General features: G+C 42.0%; 1 protein-coding gene across 3 annotated transcripts in view; it reads right to left on the bottom strand.

The window, feature by feature from the left end:
* Nucleotides 1-27851, bottom strand: part of LOC111660580 (speckle-type POZ protein-like) — an 83957-nt gene that overhangs the window by 33969 nt on the left and 22137 nt on the right. For 2 of the 3 annotated variants that reach the window (XM_023413929.2, XM_023413927.2), the window contains 3 exons: nt 7470-7755; nt 6453-6574; nt 3953-4104 (listed from right to left, as the gene is read on the bottom strand). In XM_023413929.2, the coding sequence (XP_023269697.1) occupies nt 3953-4104; nt 6453-6574; nt 7470-7547 (352 nt within the window). In that variant the 5' untranslated portion in view covers nt 7548-7755. Of the gene's footprint in view, nt 1-3952; nt 4105-6452; nt 6575-7469; nt 7756-27160; nt 27351-27851 lie in introns of all 3 variants that reach the window. The other variant, XM_087175979.1, reaches the window with a different exon arrangement.

Genomic DNA, 27851 nt, shown 5'->3' with positions numbered 1-27851 from the left:
GCTGAGCTCAGCTAATGCCATGCTGCCATCTCCAGTGGGGCATCAGAAACCTGCACTGGCAGAGAATCAACTGCAGGTCAGATCTCTGGCGCTCACTCTTTCAGTGAGCTAGCCAAAGTGGGGGGTGCAACCGCTCTGCCAGAATACCAAACAGAGCTGGACAGTGGTGGAGGGGGTCGGTGCCACTGAGATATCCAACAGGAAAAATGTGGCTGATGAAAAAGACTGGTGTGAAAGAAAGACTATCAAGCATATATAGGAGATTGTGTTAAGTGCCACACCACACTTGTGTCGAGGACGTACAGATCTCATTAAAAGAACGAAAGGATGACATCTGTGTGAGAAATCATAGTAAAACATCTATGGGTACCACTCAATAAAGGATAGAGATAATTTTAATGTTTTTACCACGTTGCAATGCATTTTAATAGAGTGATGTTTTTCACCCTGCCAAAAAAAGACTGAAAGTGATGAGGAAGGTGAGAAAAATCAGGTCTGAACTGAAGACAGCGAGGAGAAGAAGACGAGGAAGAAGAAGAAGAAGAAGAAGAGGAAGAAGAAAAGGAAGAAGAAGAGGAAGAGGAAAGTAGGAGTGATGCCAGGCTGTTTAAGTGAGCAGGGCATCCATATTCAGGCAGGAGGCTCAGGGGCACGCCTGGCACACACAACGAGAAGGTCGCCAGCAGACGAGTTGGCATGTAGAAAAATAGCGGCCGACACAGCAGCCAGAGTCAACATCCCCCTTCCTGCGTGTCACTGTCCTTTCTGTCTTTCCTTCACACGTTCAAGTTCAGCAGAATCCCTGCACTAACCACAACTCACCGCCACCAACAGACCACAATCACATCCATTTCCCAAACTCGCAAAACTTATTGACGTGAAAGGGTAATTAGAATCAGCTGAGAACACCTCAGTCTATACAGGTGTATATTTATCTCACTTGTATCAGAGTTTTAAAAGCTAATTTAAAACTATTCCCATCAACCCGCTGATTCACATTGGCCGGCATGAAGCAGACAGATACATATAAACATGACACACAGCCTTTTAGAGAAGAAAATCTAATCCCTATTGAAGATTGAGCTCTGTAAGATAGTGTCAGCACAAACATGTCTATTGACATTCTTTCTACCAATGTCAATACCACAATACCATCTGATTATGTTAAGACTGACCAATAGCTTCTACTCTATTAGCCATGCTCCACTTACCCACACAGAATGCCTGATCACCTCCATCAGTTACTGAGGGCAACAGACTCTGACAAGCTCACACCCAGAGCTTCAATTAACTCGAACCAAAAAACATTGAATCTCCAGCTACAAAATATAGAGGCAGCCCACACCGAAAACCTGCTGTAACTAGACTCTCCGGCCAACTCATACACACATGAGCTCACTTAGCCCTTGGCTACAACACAGCAAAAAAACTATTGTCTGTAGGGGAGACTTAACAAGGAGGCTATTTGAATACAAAACAGCTTGCGGCATAGGATGAGAACTTTCCATCTCTTCTCTCCAAGCTGTCAGAGCAGGAGTCTGCAGGGGGGCAGCTGTTTTCTCTGGCAAAAGAGAGGAGGAAGGAGGGGGTGTCAAGAGACAAGTTACAACCCACCCAACAGCCTCGAAGGAGAGAACCAGCACATTAAGCCAGGGAGAGAAATGATGTGGCCAAGCAGAGAGTACAGGAATACGGTGAGGGGAGGAGGGGCGGAGGGGGTGGTGGGGTGGTGGGATGCCACTGCTGCCTGAATCTATCTCCATTAGCAAGTACGGACCGTCAGAGGCTCCAGATACACAGACACACTCTCTGGTAGGGGGCTCAAGGGATGACTGATGCAGATGGGGAGATTCATCAGATAATGTCGAGTTTTCCAGTCAAAATCTGCTGTGGTGGTACAGCCTTCATATCTTTGACTGTATTTATGCCTCCTCTTCTAAGTGCTGCTGGGGCACTTTGATTCTCAATATGCACACATCAGTCCTCATCTCACCACAAATCAAAATGTATACCTTCTCAGAGTGGGTAAAATCTAACAGTGAGTGTATGGCCAGTGCTTTTCTATTAGTGACAGAGACTGGCTTGTAAGTGGGAGTCTGCCTCATCCAAAAGCTACAAAAATACAGAAATTCAAACACCTAAAAACACAAACCTCCGCTCCTCAGCACTGAGGGTTTCCATCAGTTTTGACATGATAGCAATGTTGCTCTGCTATATTTCAGTACAGCTTGCTCACAGTTTACTGATTACTCACTCATTTCTCTACCAAACTGTTCTGGCTTAAAGAACTCAGACTTAATATGCATTCTATTAAAAATTGTCCCCACAGGGACGGAGTGTATAAGCAAGCCGAGGAGTGACCTGCCACACAAACAGTCTGCAGCCACCCAGCTTTCTTAATTAAGGCACTTTGTTTTTATTTGGCCTTTTTCCTAGAGGCCTGGATTAAATTGGATTTTAAATGATACAGAACCAATAGATCTTTACTGCCATAATCTTAGACAGAGTGCTCACTAAACTGTCACAAATATGCTGGCAGTTGGGTAATTTTCTACTGTGACAGGGTGAGCGAAGTGGAGGGCCCAGGTCTCCCTGGGGGGATCGTAGGGAAGATTGGAGGAGGGCATATGGCAAGAATAGGAAGGGGTGTGCACCGTAGAGCTCAGCATTTATAGCTGAAAGCCCCTCGAGACACAAAAAGAGAGGAGGGAAGGAAAATGAGAGCTTCTTCACTCGGCATTCCCCATATTCTGGCCTTTCTGAGGTCATTTAGGGAAGCGGTGCTCACGAAATGGCCAAGCAGTGAAGTCATACACTTCAAAGGTCTGTTTATTACTTATACCACCGGAAAATCCTCTTCACAATACGACACAGCTACCAGCATAAAGAATAATAGCCAGGAGAGAAACCTTTAAGGACAATAACCACAGTGAGGTTCAGTTTTCCTGAGCCTGCTGCTGAGAATTAAGAGGTGGTATCCCAACATTACAGGACAGAAGTGGAATAAAGAGAAGGATAAAAGGAAAATAAAATGACATTATGAATGTGAAAGGCAGGAGAGAGAGAGAGAGAGAGATCTGAGTGAGAAAATGAGGGATGGAAAACACACACAGGGGGATGGGGGTGTCAGGTTCACATGGGGGAATGTTTCTTAGCAGGAAAAATGATTTCCCTTTCTACACAACCTGCACCGCAGGGGGTTGTACACAGTTTCAGCGCATACGCCTCCGATTCAAACACACTTCCGCCTCCCACCTCTCCTCTCCTCTCCCCACCTCGCTCCCACCCCATCTTCCCTCCTCCACACTTCCTGTACAGTATGCTGTAGGGTACTAGGAGAGAGGAGGCAGCCAGAAAGCCTGATAACCAGGAAGCGGTCACATCTGGCCCTCACTAATTCAATTCCACACAAGTTTGCTTTTCCTTCCCATAACATAACCTAATTAAAAAAAAGCAGGAATAGGAGGCGCATTCATTTCCAATTCATCAACGGGGAGCGAGGCAGAGGAAGACTTCTAAAAAGGTTGGGTCTTTTTTAATTAAAATCAAAATTGCCCCACGCTACTTTGGATTATATATTTACTAAAAATGAATCCAACCGGCAGTGATTACACAAGCCCATATGGCTATCAATACTTCACATTATTAGACACACTCGGTGTATTAGACACACTCCCCCAACTCCTGCATTTACAAATTTCAGTGCCCTATAGACACAGGTGTGACAGGAGTTTTTCATTTGAAACTTTTACGACCTTGAGACATTCTCCGTTTTCTGCTGAACACAGACTTCTACGCAGGTTGGCTTTGAATAGTTTTTGAATGCCAACATACTGTATATCCAATGACACGTTAAGGAAATTATTGAAATGAAAAATGAAAACGCCGACTCGTGTTAAGTGTTTCTGAGTGTTGGTTAGCATCAGCTGGGATTGGTTAAGCTCTGACTTACCCATGGCTTTGGTTTCCTCTCCCTTGGCATTGAGGATAGAAAACTTAAACTTGGCGCGCACTTCGCTCTTTGGGCAGCTGACTAAGAGCAAGTAAAGTGACAGATAGTCTTTGCTCTCCTCATCCAGACCTTTAGGATTCACACGCAAACACCTAGAGGGCAGAGAAGGAGGAAATGTGTGAGACAAATAAAGCTAAGGTAATGTGATGCTTGTGTGCAATAATAAGATTATTCTAGAATAACACTCGGGCTATTTGTAAGTATGAATGTATTTCAGACTTATTCTATAGACTGTTTAGGTAAAACAGTCACATCTATCAACAACGCTTCACCTGTGCCAAAGTGATGATTTCTAGCTCAGCCTGTGAGTCAAAGTGTAGTTCATGATATGATAATATCATGAAATGTTTCCCTCTATAACAATAATATCTCAACATCAGTGAATCTGCAGCACACTCTACTGTATACTACCTGAAACCATGTAAGATATATTAGGATATTTGTTTAAGTGAAGTGGAAAATACAACCTCTTCTTAAAAAGGCTTTTTTTTTTTTTTTTTTTCCAAAGCTGGAATCTATTCCCTCCATAATGAAAAGCTTTCAGTCTCACAGAGTTTCACAGACAGCTGAGATGTAGCACTGTGGACCAAAAAGCCAAGAGTCTTTTTAACACTAACATGTGCCAATATTTCATCGTCAAACAGCAATAAACCTGCAAAAGGCTGGACTGCCACAAGCAAAACATTTCACAGCTCAAGCATGTACACGAGGGGGAAGGAAACACCTCTGCTTCAGTAAGGCAACAGAAAGAACCTCAACACTGCTGAACTGCTGTAGTATCAATATGGTGTTGTAACCAAGACTATAACATAACATCAATTATTTGACCCATCTCTGCTTCTGACTAGAAGATGCAGCTTTCTAGCTAACCTCCCTGAACTTCAAATGAGAGGAGAGATTTCTAAATGCATCCACTTTCTTTGTATGTCAGGCACATCGACAATATATCTTAACCAAGCTATTCAGCTAAGATTTGCTGTGTTCAGTGCATCAATACTGCAGCTAAGTCTTAGTCTATTTATGATTACAGAGAGCAGTCTCACAAAAGAGTCCTAGCTTTGCACAATGTATTTGTAACATATGGTTTGTTTGTTGCACATGCTGTTACACGGTTTTAGAGCAGTAAAATGAAACACACGCCCATATGGACAATTACTTAACATGTGAAGTATCTGGAAGCTGGGATTCTGCTAAACCGCATGACACAAAACATTTGCAAAAGTTCTGATCAATCCAGTTAAAAGTCCTGTTCCCCAGACACCTCCTCCAGCTCCTCGAGAGGGGATCCCTGGGTACTGTCAGACCCAGTGGGATAGGTAACCCATCCAGCATGTTTTAGGTCTTCACCATCGTGTCTTCCTTTGTGGGCGTGCTTCCAGAGTGAGGTGTCCAGGAATCATCCTGATCAGGACAAGCCACCTCAACTCCCGCCAGAGCAAACCAGAGCAGACTGAAATCATTGCTCCGACTGAATCTGAGTGTTTACAACGGGCCGGAGCATCTATTCCACCACAGTTGCATAAGCTTTCCATGGAGGGTGAGCTCTGTGACACCTTATGTAGAGTACACATATCCAAAGGCACTGTCCCAGACCTCCGCATGACACTGAGGAGATGCAACAACCAATATCCAGAGCCTTTAGCATTCATTTATCCATTTTCTGCTGCTTATCTAGGTCCATATCCCGGTGGAAGCACACTAAGCAAAGTAACCCGTACGTCCTTCTACCCTGCCACATTGTCCATCTCTTCCTGGGGGATCCCAGGGAGGCATCCGACTCAGATGCCTGCACCACCTCAACTGACTCCTTTCCACGCCACAGAGCAGTGCAGCGCTTTACTCTGCTCTGGAGGGAACTTGGAGTAAAGTTGCTTTTCCATTTCAGGGCAGATCTCATCCACCTCTGGCGCCTTGCCACTGCATACCGCTGTTTTGACTGCCTCAGTGACCTCCGCCTGAAGAAAGGGTCAGGGCTTCCCCAAAGTTTTCTAACTCTGCTTCGTCTACAGAGATGTTTTTCCTGAAGGATAGTTCACTGACTATACATTTAAAAATGTTTCGCTGTCTCAGTATGCTTACATTTATGTTTAACACATGTATCTTGGTATTTACCATGATTTTATTTTGCCTATTACAACGTGAGAAAAAGAAGATGCAGGCAGATTTGACTAAATTCAAGCATGACTAAGAGCTACAAGAATTATTATTCCGAACACACATGCAAGTAAACATCAGTGCTAATACAGACTAGATAAAGGCACATGATACCACTGAAGCAAAAGCATCTGGGTGCTGATGGATGTAACCTCTAGAAAACAATGTTCATCCTCTTAAATGCGACAAGTGGACAAACCTTGAAAGAGTTGTTTCAGAAAATGTTCTCAAAGAACTCCTTCCGATTTCAGCATCTGACAGCTCCAATGAGCAGCCTTCAACTAACCATTTGAGTTTGTCGTTGGCTCCGGAGGAGAAAGTGGAGCTTTTGATGACCTCTCCCATCTCCTCGCGACAGAAGCTGAAGTTGTTGATGGTCCACATGTAGGAGAATTTCACCACTTTGATCTGCAGAGAAAAAGACACAGGAAGGGCTGAAACCAGATCTCTTTATTTATATATTTATCTATTCTATATGGGTAAGTGGTGTTTGGTCAGCCAGGACTTCAAAACCACACATCAAAACTGCCTTTCATCTTAATAAACACTGACAACAAACGAAGGGAAAGAAGAAAGGATATTGTAAAAGCAGCAGCAGAAAAAAAAAAAAAAAAACAATTTTGCAAGGACGGAGAGAAGATGAAAAAACAGACATCATCAATGACAGACTTTATCTACCTTGGTTTTAACAGGAGATATCTGAAGTGGCAGAGACTATATCATATAGGTAACCTTTAAAACAAAGAAAACAACTAAAATGACGCCAATTTTTGTAGACAAACAAATTATGCTTGTAATACTGAATCAGTCAGGAAAACACAGTGACCGGCTCGTGTCCATTCCGCAGCTCACTGTCACATAAAATAAGGTTTTCTGATTAATCACGTTCATCTACAGCGAGTCTTCTCTGTCTTGGTATTCACATGTAATGCCCACGTCAACAGAGCAAGAGTGGAACAGATTTTCACTCAAAAAAAATCTAACTTTTCTAAGTCTTACTCACAGTCAGCTGACACAACACAAAAAAGTAAATTATTAGCTTCATCCTCTCTTCTGTGTTGCAAGCAGCCCTCAGGCAGCACATCTATCAGTAAGTCAGTCACAGGTACAGTATCTCACCTTGTTTTCAGTGATAATTGTGTGTTTAATCAATACAAGCAATTACACGTGTATTTGCAATATACTGATTACAGCACAGTGCCGGAAGTGAAAGAGTGGAGGAGTGCTGGAAATCAAGCACCATCACAAATTTGTATATGTTATGCAGTCAACACACATCCAGTAGTCAAGCATCCCTCCTCACCTGAGTGTAACACCAGCTCTCAGCCACGGGGCCGCTGGACATTTCCGCCGGGGAGGGGGGGCTCGGGACTCTGGACATCGCCAGCCTTGACGCAGAGAGAAGCTGAACGGGTCCCGAGCACCAGCCAGGTGTTTGGGTGAGGTGGTATTGGGTGTGCAGGGGAGAGTGGAGGGCCAATAATAAGTCAAGCTGGCAGGCTCCTCAGCAACACCTGCCGTACGGAGGGCTGCAGAGAGATGAGGCCAATACCACAGGACGTCCAGACTCCAAAATAGCTACAGGCACCCTATAGAGACACGGAAATACAGTCATTAAAACAACACTGACGCCATACGAGTGAGGTTCATAACTATGAAAGGCTGTGACCTTGTGCGTGTGTGTGTGTGTGTGTGTGTGTGTCTGTGTGTTTTCTGGTGTGTGTGTCTGTGTTTGTGCTTGTAAAGGCAATACCTAAGTGAATGGAGAGTCTAATTGAGCGGTATTTCCCAGTAAGTATGGGGCTCTGATTTTATTTGTTTCAAAACAGGCTTCAGCATTCAAAGCACAGCAGCAGCGGTGCACTCTGCTTCAGTGAGGGAAGCCATCCTTTATCTGCACGTGGTTTCGTCTGTGTTTTGCTTTAAGAGGAGCAGACTGCTGCGCCAGCCATCTGATTCCAGCCAGGCTGCACCCGTCCACTGTGGCTCTAAGTGAAGGGCAAGACTTAAGACTTTCATCTCAAGCTGCCAGGCTGTACTCATACACACACGCACACACACACACGCACACACAAGGTCATGCAGTACTTTCAAAAGGCAGTAATGGCTGGGAAAGGTTAAAAATCTTTTTTATAAGCACCCGCTTCATCCTGAAATGGTGCAATCAAGATTTACACTGCAACGGCCACATCACCTCTCAGTTTCTGTTTGTGGCAAAGGGAAACATCCTCATTATTTTTGTCTCATTTTTGTTCCTTTGCTACACAAGCAGCCTCATGGGAAAATCTTGGTGGAGAAGAATAAAAAATAAAAAAGGCACGAGCGACAGTTTGGTTTCAAAGTTACATTTCTCTACTGAGTAAATCTCTCATTTCCGCTGGTTTCATATCCCCTACTCCTCTCAAGTTCCTCTCCACACATTTCATACCTAAGTTATCACACGGTCTCAGGATCTGGCTTTTCCCACTCAACCTGCACACCCCCACACACACACACACACACACACACACCCCCGATCTCCTGCCAAAGAAACCCTTCCACTCTGCTGCTTAATTAGTGGCTGATTGAAAGAGAAGTTCAGGACCTGAGAAAACTTGGCAGAAACTGGAGTATCAGACCGAGAGCGCAGAGAGAGACAGAGCGAGAAATGAGAGAAAGGTAAAAAAAAAAAAAACAGTGAGAGAGACCTCTGTCTTCGCAAGTGGATTGGAGACAGGAGAGGCGACACCCAGACCTCGACAACTCCAGACCTCGACAAGGCTTAATTAATGTTTAGAGATAACGCCTGCATCTGATCTTCCTCAATTCAGTGCCCCCTTTTCTTCTTTTGTGCTATTTGTATCTGATGAAAAACACTGGTGGCATTTTCGCTCAGTAAAACAATAAAATATTAATCACAAAAGTTGGGAGAACAAGGCTGCCCTGATTTGCAATTTAAATTACCTGAGACTTCCTGGCAATTAATTATAGTCTATATGAGTGAGTGAGGGCGTGTTCGCATATGTGTGCGTGTACGCATGTGTGTGTGTCATCATCCGGGCTTTGTTTCACAGCTTATCCGAAGCACAATTTACCAAGTGCTTTTCTTGTATCCTGTCCCTTAAAGAGCGCCATGAATGCCAAGTAATCACAGGGAATCAATTTAAGAAAACATGACAACACTGGCAGCACTGCTAACAGCCTCACAGTTTTCTAAATAGACCCAGATGACACCTAACCAGAATAAAGCTAAAGACATTTTTTTTTCATCCTTTTCATGACAAACATCAAGAGCACAGCGGCAGGAGGAGAGCAGCAATAACAGCTCTAAGAGACGGAGGAGATGTGTGCTAATCATCGGACTCCCTCAGCAGAAATGTCTTAAGACAGTTCATTTGTCATGGGAAATCATACGATGACAACGTGAACGGGAAGAATGCCTAATAGGTGATAATTCGCGCAGCACAGAGAAAATAAATATTGTCACATTATAGTGTGTGCCTGGCAGAGATTTACAAAGCCTGTGCGCCCCCCATTCCCCACCCCCCACCCCCCAAAGGCAATTAAAAGACAAAGTAAGGAGGTAAGGGAGGTGCTATGCTTCAGATAAGAGTTGAGGTGTTCGTTGCAGCTAGTTGGGCTCTATCAGCACCTTGTACGGCGGATAAAAAAGTAGTAGGAATTTTGATGAGGGTAAAGTTTATGTATAATACAGAAAGAGAGTAAAAAAGTTCTACGCAGTGTACGCCATTATCTCTTCTCCAGCAAATACAGCAAACTGTAGAAGCAGACAACAGCTCATCGTGTCGCATACATGCACACAAAGGCCCCGCAGTGGATACGACACTGCGAAGCCTGTAATGTTCTTCTTGTTGGGATTCAAAACAGTTTCTTAGGGCTGCTGATATATTGAATTAAATTATAGTAGAGCGTGTATTTTTCCTCAAGTCTAAACAGCAACAGAACAGCTTTACAATGATATTTATTACACAGCTATTTCATTTAATTGCATTAGATTCGAGACTGAGTCCACCTTTGTACAAAGAACAACTGATGCAATATCGTGATTTAGTGTAAGACATCAGGCTGCAACTAATGACTTTTATGTTGGGAATTATCTGTATATAATTTGTTTTTATTAATAGTTTGCATGTTTAGTCTATAAAACACCAGATTACAAAAAAGACCATCACAGTATTCCAGAGTCTGAGTTTGGTTTTTTTTTTTGACTATACAATGATATAAAACAAAGAAAAATCAACAAATCCACACACTTCAGAAACTGGAACTAGAGATTTATTTTCTGCATTTCTACTTAATAAATGACTAGAATGATTAATTAATTATCAGAAATGTTGGTGATGAATTTTTTATCAACTGACTGACTGTTTATTTGGTGATAATTGTTTCAGCAATAACATGACATATGTATATCTTACATTGTCCCTTTTTCACAGCAACCAAAACTTGTTCGCTGATGAAAAATGTCATGTGACATCTTCAAACATGATTTGCATACACCATCGCCAATAAAACAGAAGAAATTACAGTTTGAGCTAAATTTTTATGGCATCACACATTCTCCATCATAAAAAATATAAAACACTTGATTTAAACACAGTTACTTTGACACAATGATAAAGTTTCATTGCGCTCAGAGTCTCACTACCTGCCCTTTTGGCTGAACCGGGACCTTGAAAACCACAGAGCAGTCACCACAAAAGAAAACACATTTGTATGTTTGTGTGTGTGTGTGTTCTCCATATACAATGCAGCAAGTGTGCGAGTATGTAAAGAGGGAGGAAAGGGGGGATGGTGTGGGGGGTATGGGGGGCACCTCAATCCCTCATCTTAGGTCCCATTCCTGCTTTCAGAGAAGGGAGCCAGATGAGGAGAGTGAGACCTGGAGCACATTTATATTCATTACAGAGAGACAGTTTGCTCTCACTCTGCCAGTCCAGCCTCGATCTCTCTCCATCTCTCTGTCACACACCTCAGCCCCACCGGGGAGGAGAGTCTGACAATCCAACAGACAGATAGATTCAACTTCCTCTGTATAAACAACAGCTAAGCGAGGTGATGGCGCATCAGGATGAGAGCTGTGGGACGCCAACTGCCCAGATACTGACCATGCTGTTCCAGCCACACTACATACAGTAACCACAGCACATGCTCATGTTGCACTCTGTGTCAGTTCATCCGCTCATGGTGTAATAACACGTGTGCTGCGACATTATCTCCATCTGTAAATTTTTACATGGCGGTAGCATATATTTCTGCACATATGTTACCTCCATCTGCAAATCTGATAACGTGAACAGCTTACAATGCATATTTATACTGGAGGACACATTTCTGTTCATTTGTTTATCCATCTGTGCTCGTGACAATCTGAATAGCTGGTGATGCACATGTCGCCTGCACAGCCGCCTCGTCCTGCAAGTCTGTCTATGAAGACAATGCATATTTAGCTGGTTTATTTTAAGTATGTCACAATATGTTTCAATATGGCACTGTTATCTTTAGTGTAGTGTCAGATGAGGATCAGCTGTCATTTCTTGTAAGCCTCATCTGTACTTTAAGCTGTACTCAGCTGTGTATTAAGCTGCAAGCAAATTTGCTAATATTAAAATGTCCCAACATGTATGTTAATACGCTCATGCAATTATCACTTTCCTTCTTTCTATTAGCTGGCTAATAGTGATCAAGGCTTATCAATTAACTCAGCAACCTCGGTATAGAAGGCATTCATGTAGAGTGGACTTAATGTTACTGACTTACTGGCCTTCTGTTGGTCTGTTTGCCTTCTTGTCTTCTGTTGAGAGCTGTTCAGCTAACTCTAACTACTTCCATAATGTTTCCTTTTGAAACAGAACTTGAACAAGAACGTCTTCAACAACAGTGCTTGGGCTGCTCACACACATGCACACTTCATGTTAGAGAGTGGCCATAGCCAGACATTGATAAATGGCTGCCAGTCATTCTTGTAGCACATGCTAACATTTTGTCACTGACATTTAGCATGTTGGCATGTATTATTCTTAATGTGTATCTGTAATTGCTTTATTATATTAAGTACTTCTAGATATTTGAAGCAAAATTGCCGGAGATGTGTTAACTGCTCTGGCAATTAGCATGCTTCATGCCATTTCTTCCACAGCATGAGGAATTTCACCTCTGAGGACATAAAACTGAACTGATCTTTTTGTGAAATTGTTGAAATTGTTACATCCTACATGTATATAATATTTTTCACTTTTACCCTCTTCAAACTGTCCCGTCTCACACTATGGGATAGTTAGGATCACATTTTAGCTGTTTTTCATTGTATTTTATTGTAGAACACTTTGGTTGTTTTAAATTAGCTTTATAAATAAACTTGATTTGATGATTTGATATAATACATCAATAATATAATATTTTCACAGATCGATATTTCTGTGGCTACACAGAGTCAATTCACTGTAATATTAAACATGTTCTTCAGCGTCCAGCGGTCTGGTGGTTAAGAGGAACACAACAGCTAACTGAACGCAATGTTTCCGGTTCAGTTCCAGCCAGGTACCTTAGTTGCATGTCATACCCCTCTCTCTCCCAGTGTTTCCTGTCAGATCTGTATCATTGCTATCCCAAAAAATAAATAGTCACTTTCAGAATAGTCCTTACTCCTCTGCAAATGTAGGTGTTCCTTTGTTCTGCTATAGCAGATCAGATTTTGTTTATACAATTATGAATTCCAAAGGCACGAAAGGTGTATGTAAAGATGCTGTAAAGAGCACTGTAAAGATGCACACACACAACAGCTGGATTAGTATAAAAAAGTCAAGTTTACCCCAAAAACCCCAGTAACGCCATATGGCGACGACTTGAGGTGACCAGGCCTGCTGTGAAAGAGGAGGTAAAGACTGACAGAAAAGAGAGATGGAAGGCCTTCAGGAATTCATTATAGCTATTGCTCATACTCTCAAAAATAGAAAATAAATTCATTATAAAAAAGAAAAAACAAAAACACACTCTACATGCAAGCACACACACACACACAACAAACGTATCTCCATCTAAATTCCCTTTAACTTGCAAAATGAAAGGGAAACATCAAATACAAAGAACCACCCACTAGCCTCTCCCTTGGGGACCCACTTCCTGCTGGGAGGAGAAGAAAACGGGTGGCACGGTGCTGAGACACCACCACCAGGTGGACAGGGGGTGGAGCTGCATGATTTGACTGCTGCAGAAAAAGCTGCGATACTGGAGTGTTTAGAGGGTCACCTTTGCGCGACAATGGGCGGCGAGTGAAACAGTGAGGAACAGAGACGGGCTGCAGAGTTTAGACAGGCACACTACAAAGATTGAAAACATGCCAAAAAAAGTGAGGCTAAGTGACAGAGTGTTGCAGCTTTGAGCGTATGCATGACGCATTTCTGAACGTAAATCAAATGCCCACATGCTAGCTCACTTTTTCACAGCTTAGAGTCAACCCTGTGCTCTTCTAACAACCCCCCCACCACCACCACCACCGCCACCGCCCGCTTCCCCTCAGCTCTGGTGAGAAATCTGACAGAGGGTTAATGAAGCCTGTTCATTATAAGGTCAGATTCCATTAAAGGCAGACAGCAGCTCCAATGAAAGCTTACAGGGAGCATGTGCAGATGTATCTCTGGGATCAGCAAGACTGATCAAGTGAAGTAGCTAAACCCCTTTTTCTAAAAAAAAAATTATACAGAGCTGGCTGGAGATACACTTCCTGTCAAATAAGCACATACACAGGAATCATATGAAGGAAGTGTTTCCAACTGTCTGTTATGAGAGATTCAAGAGTTTTGGCTGCAGACAAGCAGATGGTCATATAGCGCCAAGATGTGTCTGGCATTATTAGCAGGAAAATCCGAACTATATGAGAGGCATCCACAGGTGAGACATAAGGCAGAGGGAAGGAGAACCGTCTCTCAGGTGTGAGCCAAAGACACACACATGTGAATGAGGCTGGATGTGGAACATGTATGATAACATCTGCGGTAGAACAGTGTCTGTCCATGTCGCCAGAGGCACTGCTAAAAGCCCTGACGCTCACTGAGAGAGAGAAAAAGAGGGTGAAAACAGGGATAAGAGAACGCTGGGACAAGCGGGCACACATGCATGACGGGGCTGAGCGCAAGCTCGGCGGCAGGTTGGTTGGGGGGTCCTTGGAGTGTGTCAGATCCAGGGCCGCAGGAGGTGTGATGGATTAAGAGGCACTGGCAGAGACAGAGGCCCTCCCTGAACCGTGGAGCTAACCCCAGTGAAACAACATCACCATCCCTCTGCATATCACTGACGGTGTCTTCTCTCACTATCTCACCTTTTTTTTTTCTTTTTTTTTAACTCTGTTTTGTTATTTCTGCTGGTTTTAAGCCATCATCTAAATGTCCCATTTTTCTCTGCCCCTCTTAAACCCACAAGATTGCTATAGAGCCAGGCAACCATGCCGATGCCACACTTCTTCCTCACTGCTTTAGCCCCTTGTTTTGATCACATTTCCTAGTTTAGAAGATATAACATTGCGTACTAGTTTGCGCAGCTAAAATATAACAAATCTCACAGAGAAATGGCTTAACCAATATTAATAATGCAAATATCTGTGCACTGATCACTACTATGAGTGCTAATATCAATTAACTTAATATTGGTGTCATCTTTAGCAATAAGCAGTCATAGCACTGATGTTTGGACTACATTTCCCAGAGATCACGCTGCAGCGCTTTGACAGACGACTGAGATATGAACATACTGAACAAATGGACTGTTGTACTGAGATTAATGGGAAAAAAAATAACAACCGTGTCCATAATAAACAGTGATAAATAATCACTGCAAATATTAACAATGTGATTACTCTGTAATCCCTTATTTACTCAGAACTGCATGCCACATAACGGACAGTAAACAGTCAAGTCAAGGTGGTATAAGAGTAAAATCGCATCACTACATCATCATTCATCATTTATATTTATATATCATATAGACAATGGCCGACAGTGGCTTGAAGCTATTTGAGCCTGATGTAATGCCAACAAAAGACACGGAAGGATAGAAAATTTTATCAGCATTTGGCCCCTTGCCATCATCCTTTCTTCTACCTCTCTATCTCTCCATCCTTTCTGATCTTCCCTAAATCTCTGCTTTGCTGTGGTGTTACAGAGCTGACCAGCTGCTGTGCAGTGTCTCAGTGCAAAGGTCCGATCCCAAATCCAAACTCAAAGATTCACCTGTATGTAAAAACCAAAGTCAAAATGTTAACATCTGGTCTCTCTCAAGTTCCCATATTTTGCCAGAAAGCTGCCATTTTTTAGTGACTGTCTGATAAATACGTCACTACACACACAAATACTGTTACCGCAATGACTTTCAGTCTCAGTAAATCCTATTACACATGCAAATCAATGTATTTGCATACTCTTCTCCTAATATTTTGCACACTCAGCTAGAAACATCAGATATTACTTATTCAATAAGAGCGGCCTGCGAGAAAAAAAAAAAAAAAAAAACCTGCACTGCTGTATACTTATATTGGCAGCGGTAACAGTTTTGCATGTGATTAACACACAACCCTTGTACATAAGGCCCCGTGTATGCATATGTGTACATAAACACTGCCATCCTGTGAAAAATCCAGAGTGGAGCTTTAATTCCCACGTGTATAGACCTTCAGTCTGCGCTCCAGCAATCTGTCCTTGCACTCCGCTCCAATGTGATCAATTATCCATCTATACTCACAACACTTATGTGACAAAACCTACACTTTGACACAAGCACAGACACACAAATCCACAGTGAAAATTTGAGACTTGAAGAAATAAAAATGATATACTCTGAGGCAGACATCAAACCAGTGAGCCCATGTAGCCAAGATAACTACAGAGAGGTGCTTTCTAAATGACAAAATGATACCGGCTGCAGCAAATCCACAGCTCTGTCTCACTCTGGGTCTTCTCCTCCAGCACAGAAATCCACTAAAACACAGCAAAGTCTGTCTGAATGTCAAAATAAAAAATCTTTTTTGACAATATATTTCTTCCTTTCCCCGAACTAAGATGATAGAGAATTTCTGCTTCGCTCCTTTCACCTTCATCCATATGACTGTATTGGATGTGCTCTTACGCGTTACCCTCGCTGTTTATTTTCCGCCCTGCAGAGGCTCTCTGCATGAGGTTTCATTCTCATGAAGTGAGCCGAGCCTGAAGCAAAAGGGAGGAGTGAATGGAGGGAGAGGGCTTTGTTTTGTTACCGCGCTCGGTGCAATGATGCAATTTATAATTAAAATGCAAATAGAATGACAGGGAGTCTCTCTTCACCTTGTTTTCACTTTACTCCAACATTCTCAGGGGAGGCCCATCTCTGCCCAGGATCTATGTATCCAAGCCAGTAAATCAATTTTCATATGAGGCGCTGAAATCAATTTGAGATTTAGGCTATACAAAATTTTAAGTGCGAGCCACTGCTTAGCTGAGAGAAATCTTAGATGCATGGACAGAAACATCCAGCCCGTAGCTAGAGAACATTTTTCTACTTTGCTATGATGATGTGTGAGGGATTTTTAGAAGCTCACATCCCTGAACTGAAGGCTAAAAGCAATTATTTCTGCAACAAGAAAACACAGGCCTGTCTGACACATACGCCATTGGCCTGTCTCTGTTTTGACTATAGCTTATCACAATAGGTGCCTCAAACATCCCCTAAGCTTCAATCTCAACAAACAACAAAGACAAATGCCATGGAATGAATCATTTGGGGGAGTTTTATTTCAAAAGTGTGCCTGACAGAAAAAACAAAGGGGGGTGGGGGGTGGGGAGGAGGCCTTTTTTAGTGGTTGTCCTTCAGTGTGACTTTGTCATGTAACACATTTCCAGCTCAATTATCTGCATCCAGTGGATTTCAAACACATTTAGCAAGGACCAGAGAGCTTGGTAATTAGCAGGAGCCCCGGCTCATAAGGGGTCCAAAAACAAAGCCTGTCTTTAGCTCTATCTTTATCCCCTCCACTTGTCTAATCTCTTCTGATCCTTCTCTTTTCACACTGGGTGTTGGACATCATATATGCACTCAGTCAATACCTTTATATGCTAACAGGTTTCAGCTTTTATGGACCAGAGCGTGACGCAAAATGAGATAGCTGATCCATGAGTGTAGGCTTAGAATACAAGTCAATCTGACTACAGGATGCCACGTAAAACAAATTTAATTAAATATCAGTTACTTCAGCAAAAAATGTACAAACAGAAATATAGTATGTGTACTCACAGGAAGTTCTCCATAGGGTAGAATACGTGGCACTGTGAACAGATTTCAGCATGTGACAAGATAAAGAAAGAGATATCAAGCTTTACCAACCTCCTAATGCTGCACTGTGTGAACCACGAGGAGTGATGAATCTTTGATGAGGCACACCACCTTTGTTCTTGATACAAAAGCTTAACAAACTATCAGTAACTACAATGAAAGCCAGTCTAATATTTTCCTGTCAAGGAACCACAACTTGTAGTTGTGATGACATTTAACACAGACACACACACACAAAAAAAAAAATTAATCCAATGTTCAAAAGTGCATCATGACATTATTAGAATTCTACACATAAAGGTTAAGACCATGTCAGACTCTGGCCACCAACAACCTCCTCCTCCTCCTCCTCCTCCTCCTCCTGTTTTCCATTTTAATTACAGTTTGAAATCATGTCAGCTTGCTTTGGCACACAAGTGTAGCCTTAGGTAAAACTGCTTTCTATCTGTCCTCAGATACCTACTAAGCTCATTTCAGCAAGGGACAATCTTAACCCCCCCCCTTTCACTATTTCACTACACGGTGCTTTGTCAAGAACCGCTCCCTATTTGGTAAAGTGTACTTTACTTACATTCAGCCATTTTATTTCAGTCTGAATTCTATTTCAGCATTTATGTACAATAAAGCCATAAAAACATCTCTCGAAGGAACATAGAATATATAATTCAATGGCTCCCTGTTGTTCTTAAGATGACAGTGTTAATACAAAATAAGTCTGCATTATTGGTGCACGAAATCTCATAATAGAGTAAGCCACAGAGTTTTTAATATGTTTAATATATAGAGAGTAGTGGATGAGTAAATAAGGGAGCGATTGCAGACCCACTGAGTTTTTCCTCCCTCCCCTCACTTTTATCCATTTTCTCCTCGCCATACCCTTCCCTCGCTCCAACAATTATAATGATGAACAGTGCCGGCAGCAGTGCAAGTCACTGAATTTGCGAGATGTCATCTTAGACAGAGGTGGAAGGAGTCGTGTGGGCAAGAGGGAAAAAAAAAGGGAAAAGGAGGAATGGGGAGGGTAAACTCGGTGTGGATCCATCCCAGTAAAGTCCAGTGTTTGTGGAGGAGAAAACAGAGAATAAAAAAATGGAAAAAACAGGAAACATGATTGACAACAAGGTGTAGCAGAACGTCCATTTAGCTGTTTAGTGTTCTCTCACATACCCAATGTGTGTCTGTCTCTGGAGACAGAGGAGTGAGCTGGGAAAAACATCAATGAACCAACTATCAGTGAAAAGCAAACATCTCTTTGTGAAGTAGATATGTCTGCCTATTAGCATAAAGTACTTAAAAGCCAAGTGGAGACACACACACACACACACACACACTGAAGAGGAGCCAATTAAGATCAACTGTTCACTTAACTTGTCATACTGTCATATCACTGATCACTGTGTTGAAATAAGGGGATCAAGGGTAATCTAGCGCCATCGGGGGTGGGGGTCAAAACTGGCATTGTTCCACACCAACGCGTATCTTCACCTCAGGGAACATTATTCCTGCTTCTTACCAGATGTCACATTTAATGTACCTCTCACTGGAGAAGTTCACATCTGAGTCTGTTGAGCAGTAACAGCTAAAGCAGGGAGCCTTCACGCAGGGTCCTCATAAGCGGTGGTCCTGTGTCATCCGCTCAAGAAAACAGAATCAGTCATTTTAGGAAGGGCCCCGGTATGATATATGTTTACGTTCAAGTCCCAGGCGGCCAGAAGAATTATGACTGTTCATTCGTCGTCTGTCTGTCAGGGGCAGGGGAGAAAATCATGTCTTGTTATCGTCAACACAACGTCAGGCAGTCAAGTCATGACAACAATCATTCCTGAATGACTTTGTTGTTGAAAAGTTCCCTAACTTTAACAAAGTGGTCAGGTTAACTCAACCATAACTCAGTTACTTATTTCAATCCAATCCCTTATCTTTCCCTAAACCTAACCAAACCTTAACCAAACCATAGCACTGTTACATCATAAAGCTGTTTTATTTTTCAACTGTGATTTGAAACAGTTGTGGTAGGTGCAGACAAATGATGTTGTCTGGCCGACAAGGGCATCAGATCAGAGAAGTATTTAGAAGTAGTTAGATGTTAAAAGTGAAAAAAACAAAAACATCACACATACAGGATCTCAAAAGTCAAGTAAATTCTAAAGTGATGTTTGAAATGCTGCAGAATGTAAAATGCAATTAGGTGTGTTTCCATCCGCTCTACTGAGGTGTATAAATTGGCTTTCTGAATGCAGAAACTCAGAGTACACGTCAACAAGAGAAGTGTGAAGTCGTCAGAAACACATAAATGCAAGGCAAGATGTTTTTCTCCTTTGGTGTCTACTGATGTGAGGCCACATTTCATAACACCCAGAGACAAAACAAAGACACGCACTTAGCAATGATGTAACGCACTAGCTAATGGTTACAAACCCACTGCCATTCTAGATTTAATCTAATGAGTGAACGCGTCTATCTCACTATTTATTCCATAATTTGTCAAGCAGGGAATTCATTTTATCAGAAGGGTTTTCAGTCCTATTCTGCTTCTCTCATTCACCACAGATACAGAACTCACATAAATACTCATACTGTGTGGGAGAGTCTCACAGACCACTGAGGAGATTTGGAGACAGGTGCACACGGTGCTCCCTGTCTTATTGCTTTACTGTTGCTCTTTTCAGTGAGAGGAAGGGAGAGGAAAGGTAGCCGCGCTAATAAGTTCAGTTATATCCATCGGTTACACTCGGTACGACAAGGGTTACTCCTGTGTGTGCCCCGACGTCAGTCTGCCTCCCAATTACCACATTTACACACATATACACACTCACACGCACATTCATTGATATTCAGTGAGAATTTTAAATGCTCTCCATTAAATTCATAAAAGATGGATTTTCTTTTAAAGCCAAAAGTGATCTCCTCACCTTTTATGCACTGTTATCTATACATTAAAGAGCACATACATTATACAGCGAGGGTTGTAAATGAGCCATCTCACTCTGAAAGTGTCAAACCAGAGCTTTGATAATTAAAAAAGAAAAAAAAGAAAAAACCCAGAAAGACCAAGGAGACTAAGCACAGAAAAATACTGCTGGTCAGGTGACACTACAAGTAGGAAAAAAAAACAACTTTTAAAATAAAAACATTGTTAAATTTTGCCTGTGCCCACTGCTCACCGTGTTTTCTCCCACTTTTAGCTAATCATGCATAAATTAAAAGTGAAAGTATATTCCAGTTGTGTGGTGTATGGTACGTTAATGTGGTTTCAATGACACTACTATACGTTTTTCATGTTATATCTGTATGGAATTTCCATTTTAGGAAGTATATGGCATTAAATATGCTACAATTTTGATAGTTTCAATATTTACATATAATTTTCAGGTGACATTTTCAATATTCACTCCCAGAGGAACCCAGTTGAGATAGTGGTGGGTGTTGAGTGCCTGCAGTCGTACGTCTCTGTTTAGCTGCTGGCACCTAAATGCCAACCTCCATCCTTACAGGACTGAAGTGGAGAAGACTGCAATGTTGCAGCCACAAGCTGATGCCAGACGACTATGAATGTGTCATATCATCTGTATTAATCAGCCAGCAGTCTGATTTGAGATCAGTTCATTACCTGCACACAGGGGCTCTCAGAAAAGCCAGCATGGAGGAATCAAATCCAAACCCCCACGACACTATTAAGATAACACCCATGAAATACCTGCTGGTGTTAGTAAAGGTGGCGAAACCCTGTCTGTCATCCTCCAAATCCATGCCTTCCTAATTCATGTTAAGGTTATATGTGTTCCCCTCAATATTCTTTGCGGCGCACAGCCTTTTGGAGGGTCATCAGATGGTGTCTGCTGCTGTAGTCGCTTCTGAAAGCAGGAAATGCCAGGCAGATAAAACTGCTATACTACCACAAACACACACACACATACACACAGTGACATTTCAGATTGCCACAGCAAATCTGGGACCGTAACCAACAGTTACGCTCCGAATCCAAGCCTTCTTAATTCATCCCCCTCTCTGTCACTATCTCTGAGAGCACTCCTGCCACTATCAAACTTTTAGCCCTAAAAGCCCACCGTCTCCTATTCTGCCGTTTGAAATTACTCATGTTAACTATTCCACACGTTTTTGTCTAAACGGCTCTGACAAATCACTCACATTGGGCTCCCTTTGGTGGAGACCCCTCCTGAGATTATCACTCTAATGAAGCCATTTAAGTCAGCCAGGCACACCCCGGTCTCTGAACAGCCAGTCAAAAGCACCAGATAGACTTTCTGTGCTCCGGCAGATGCCAAGATGGTGGCAACGACAGGCAGTGACGGACAGAAGGGACAGATGCAGATAAACAGAAAAAGAAAGAGAGGAGAAAAAACCCAACAGTGGGCAGCCAGACAGCATTCATCTTAGGCCATGTGCAAAATATAAAGACACCATAAACACATAAAGATAGTATGAGTTTGTAATAAAGGAGTGGTACAATGAGAAAGAAGGGAGAAAGGCAGGAAGGCAAACAAGCACAAAAGGAGACGGTGATGGGACCTGCTTTTTTCTTACACTGATGTATCCGAACACAAACAAAAACAGGTTTTGTTCACAGAATAATAAGACCAATGAAAAAAAAGATCAAGATAGAAAGAAAGCAAGGAATGTCCTGACAGATGGAAACTGAGAATGCAAGCAAACAAGGAAGACAGTTGTCAAAACAAAGTCCAGTGTCTGTAACTTTACAAAAGCAAGCTGGACTTGTCTTGAAGAACAGGACGAGCTATTTTCTTCAGTCATTCACAGAATACCGCTACGAAGTTGTGACTGTGACATGCAGGTGTGGTCATTTGATGCCATTACGATATCTACAGATAACAGTTTGAGAGACGTTATGGCATGATTTATGTGCAGAGACAAAAAGATAGAGGTAGTGAGGAGGACAGGGAAATGAGGCAATACACAAGTTTTGATATTTACAATAACACATTTTCAATGCTGTGAAAGTCAACATCTCACAGAAAACCTTTCAGGGAGGCACCTGCTGTAGAAAAATAGAACAAAACGTTAACATCCATTTAATCTCCTAAATTTGAGTTGAAGTAATTTGTGCTCATCTGTTTTCAGTGAACAAACAAACACTGAAGCAATTTGGCATTTAATAATAAATTAAGACAGATAGTAAAACAGCAGCATTTTAATGAATGTCTAAATCTGTACCAAGCATTACAGTTATAGTATAATAAGTGAACTCTATGGGTGGAAAGTAAGTATAGTGGAATTGTAATGAAATAGTAATAGAAAAAGAGGTGCGTTATTGGATATCTGAAAAGAGCAGTATCATGCAACAAATATGTATTTTTATCTAGTCGTGCGTTTCACTGAAATTTTACAATGAAAGCAAGAGTTTGGCTGAACTCCATTTAAACTTGATCTGCATAAAAGCAAATAATCAGACAAGGCACACTGAGCAAACTAATTTGCATCCAAGTACACCAATGGATAAGCAGTGATGGTCCACCTAGTGTCCTTGAATGACCACAATTTACTGCTCGACTGACGGCAAACAGCGGCAGTCTGCAGTGTCATGAGAAAAGCAAGAAAACACAAAGGCTGAGTGCAACAAAACAAGAACGGGAGGGAAAACAAAGGAAGGAGGCAGCGCGGGAAAGAGAGCAAACAAGGAGGAAAGGAAGAAAATGAAGATACAGTGGGAAGAAAGGCAAGACTTAGTCGAGAGTCAAGACGTGTGTGGCCCATCAAAAAGGAACCCTACCAGAGGAAAAATATAAATAAAACACAATCATTAACCAGCTCCACCACACTTAACAAGGAGCTCAGAGAAATGAGGGAGGAGGCATAAGAGGAGGGAGCCGCAGGGTTGCCGCAGCAACTGAAATTAGAACCTGGGATAATAAGAGAAATGAAAATGTGTGTGTGGGACGACCCAGGTGAGACAGACAGAGAGAGAAAGGTTCACAGAGAGGATAACACTCATGTTAGCACCACTTATACAACGCTGTGATAAATAAAACGCCTCGATGTGTTTTCTTTCAAAATCTTACAAAGGCATAGCTCATTGAGGAAACTATAAAGGTGCTCTCCTGTGGTGTGACATCATCCAAATAAGAAAAAAACACACACTTCAATCATACAGTGTTCAAAATTATACAACTTCCACTTCCAGTTATTAATCAAGTCAATTTTATTTGTATAGCCTCTAATCACAGTGAGTCTCAGAGGGTTTCTGGACACCCACGCAACAAAAATAAATTAAAATGATGCCTTCCAACCTCAGAACCTCTGAAAATCAGCGAAAACTCCCATAAAAACTTCATTACAAAAAAAACAGAAGAAACCTTTGACAGAGCTACTTATCAGTCAACAACAGACATGATATACAGATAATGATTTTTACAACACTATTATAAATTTGAAGGGACCCATTTCACCACAGCTGACAGACACAAATTTAGCTGTGAGCAGTTATCAAGCACCTTTGGTGTCTGCTTGGAGGTTGCCAAGAGACAGATAATGCCAACTGGAGGCTGGCAGTTTATAAGGTCTGAGTGTTAAGACCTAAAATGTCAATATTGGTCCCAAGGGAGGGAATAATTAAGGCATAAAGATCTAAAAGGCTTGTCACATATGGCTGGCCAGCTGTCACATCTGTCTGTTTATATTCATGCCAGTAACAACCAGGCCTATACTAAAGCAGCAGCAGAGTATGTAATGGCTGAGCATTAAATGTCAGCTGACTGAGCTACAACTAAAGGCTCGCACAAGGATGCGCACGGAATGAGGAGAAGCTTGGCATTTCAAACAATACACCAGCTCCACTTCTCATTTTAGACGCTCACTCCCGAGTGGGTTGTCTCAAAAAGATCTATTCCCTGTGGTTCTACTTCACATATTCCCGGTGCTCAGTGTTATTGGAGGAAGCACGGCGGAACTAAGAGAAGGGAACAGTATTTAAGTGTAAACTATTTAACTCTGCCGAATTCCTGCAGGATGTCAGACTGCCATGTTACACAATTTATGGCAGCAGGGTCTTGCGGTGCCAATCCCTCACACTGGTGGACCTACAGTAAAGGTGGAAACATCTTCTCTGCTTAATGTGTCATTGAGCACGACACTGAGCCATTTGCCATATTTCCAGGGGAACCGTCCTGTGAGATTTTCCTCTCCACAAGATGACAGCAGTGATTTGTTCTAATTACTAAAGCTACCTACACAAGTTCACGCTTGTAGCAAACAACCTTTTGCAGTCATGTGAATAATGTCTGACCTCTCTCAGCAGCAAAGCATGTGTGACTTCCACACTGCACCCTGTCTCCTGCTTGCTTTCTTTTGAACATGACCACAGTCTTTTCCTAATCCAGACCTTAACCATAGAGTTTGTAAATCATAAACCCTCATACAACTTGTTTTTGGGACAGTCATACAAGACACTTTGGAAAGCACTGACAAACAACCTATATTCTCCGTTAGGTAAAAGGACTTGCTGGTCGTGCTTTGGCCAAAGGAAGAGAACATTTCTCTGCAGGGATAACGAAGGTATCACATTTATGGACTTTCAAAACCTTACTCAGCTTGTTTTTGTCCAAATCAGGGGACAAGTTGTTTCTTTGTTGCTTTTATGCATTGGTAGCTTTTATGATATAACCATGGACAACTTTCAATTTAGCTATAATTTATCAACAAAAGCCAAGTGGGAGGAAAATTAGACCAAACAAATCCAATTGCAGTCCATGTCACTTCAGCTGAGCTTTGTGGACTTGCAGTCTTGGTTCTTTGTTTGTGCTGAGCTTTGGAGTTTATAAATGTGCCATGTACTGAAAAGGCATTTCACTGCATCTTGAGTGCAAGTTTGCCCTTGGTTCATTTTGTTATGCTTGGCTTTTCAAGCACGAGTAAGTACCAGCTATCAGATGACAACATCCATCTCCTTACAGCCATAAAACTATTGCAGGGTCACTTCGTGTAAATGAAGGTCTAACTCCTAGAAAGTGCTTTGCAGTTCACTTGAGGTCAACATTTTCAGGCATATCAGTTATTTGATGCCACCTAAGTATAAAAGTCACTACTCTCAACTGTCTTAATGAAAAAACACAAAGTTCAAGGGTTTAAACAAACATCTTCATAACTGACTGGAGAAAACGCACCCGGCTTTAGACTACAACTGGAGCGGATCTCGTGACGTGGGCTGGGGTGGGCGAATACTGTGCATTGGGATTCACAGAGTGTGTGCTAACATAAGAGGCCAAAGTAAAAGAAAAACAATAAAATATATGCTTCAGGGGGGAATTATGAGGGCCTGTGTGTTTCATGCCTCACCCCAAAAACTTCCCTGTGTTAATGAGACGGCCATTAAGCAAGAACATAAAGGGATCCCTGCTGTGTCCTGGTGCTGGTAAGTGTGAGGACGGTGTGTTGGGATGTGGGAGCGTGTGGCAGGCAGCTGGCAGCGTTGACTGACAGTTCAGGTGAGCGGCGTGGTCTGCTCAGGCGCGCAGATCCCGCTCCTCTGACTGATCTGAAGTGGCTTCAATTAACTGGAGCAGCCAAGTGTGAGGGAGGGGACTGAGGGAGGGGACTGAGGGGGGGGGGGCCCAGACAAGCCTCCTGACAGATTTTGGAGGGGGAAAGATGAGTGGGGCCCTCTGACAGGTCCTCTAATGCCTGACCAACCTCAACCTTTCTCCATCTCCTCGTAGCTAATTACTAAGTATCCATACGGAGACACTTGTCACTGTGATCACAGCAAATTGGCTATAACTGCAGGGTCAAAGAGGACTGTCTTTCACTCACGTATACAGGCATACACACAGGATACACACACATCTCGACTTGCACAAAAACAAAACTCACACGAGTTTTCATCATTTTCAATACTGAAACTATTTTGAGTTTCCCAGGAGAACAGAAATTAAGTCGCAACCAGAAAATCCAATATCACACACACTGCCTCACACACATCTGCAAAACCATATTCATGTTGATGCTGCATGATGCTCTGTCTGCATGATAATATAGAAAGGGAGGTGATTAAAATATTCCAGCATTTCTCAACAAATCCTACACACAGATTTAATTTTCATGGCTATATACAGCAACACTGACGTTGGAAGACCCTGCCAAAGTGAAATGTTAGTTTCACTTTGAATATATGAAGGTAAATCACAATCCAAACGTGGGAATGCGGAGAATAGATTTGAAACGTGTCCTGAAATTTCTCATTTGCACAAATGGTGTGCTTTAAGTTTAAACCAAACAAACAGCAAACAAAACCCGTACACACCAGCAGGTTATTATGTCACATCAATAATGCATCTATCATGTATTATTTTCTCGTCTCAGCACACACAATAATGCGTGTCTTATGGCCTCTAACTGAATAGAGTGTGCTGTTTTACACTCTATTTGTTCTTGCTTTATGGCCGTCTTGCTGTTTTGCTAGTTTCACATTACCTAATTAACACAGGGAAGTTTTTGAGGTGAGGCATGAAACACACAGGCCCTCATAATTCCCCCTGAAGCATATATTTTATTGTTTTTCTTTACTTTGGCCTCTCATGTTAGCGCATACTCTGTGCCTCAGTCCTCATTTCTAAAAACCTAAAAACCTGATCTCCTTCCACTTTTCTCAATTTTTCGTTATTCATTATAACTATGTGCAATTTCAACCTTTAAATGACGACTGAATACTACCTGGAACTTACTTACTCAACTGCAATTTATATGATCAAGTGTCGGCTGCATCCTCTCTTCTCTTGCTACTTGGTATTCCTCCACTGGTAGCCTTTAGGTCTTCGGTCACGTTAATTCTTTTCGAAGGTTTGTGCTTTCAAACCATCTACCTTATTTCTTAACCGTCCAGTTCCTCTTATCCACTGCTTGGCTCCATGCTAGCCATCTGAGAATATCATAGGTATTGGTTTACTCAAAAAGCAAAACAACATGTAGCTTGAGCTTGAAATCAAAAGACTAAAATTATAACTTGCTGACTCATTTTTTTCAGCATCGTGTCTTCCAGAGCAAAAACTGTCTAGAAAACTTATCATGGTAGACTATCAAATACAATGAATTCCATTAAAGTTTCAAAAGAATACAAAATTTCAACAAATTTACTGTAGACCTATAATGGTATTGTCTTTGTATGTGGCCTAATCAGTGCAGAGCACATGGCACCAGGAAGACGGCAATATTTATTAAGTAGTTAAAAGTTTGTTTAAGACATAGAACACTTACTTTATTCAACAGGTCTGTGTGGCCTTGAGTTGTGATAATATGGTTTCAAACATTTTCAAGAAAACTAAAAATTCATATATTTAAATTATTGTTGGTAAAATTAAACACACATCATGAGTTAAAACTGCTTCTAACAACCCCCGTTTTCACCCCCCAACCCCCCCAC

The sequence above is a fragment of the Seriola lalandi genome, unplaced genomic scaffold (genome assembly GCF_002814215.2).
Source record: "Seriola lalandi dorsalis isolate HSWRI2012SDOR001 ecotype SW California unplaced genomic scaffold, Sedor1 jcf7180002054519, whole genome shotgun sequence".
Classification (NCBI taxonomy): Eukaryota; Metazoa; Chordata; class Actinopteri; order Carangiformes; family Carangidae; genus Seriola; species Seriola lalandi.
The sequence above is the reverse complement of the archived record's forward strand: the minus strand, read 5'-3'. Positions and strand labels throughout refer to the sequence as shown.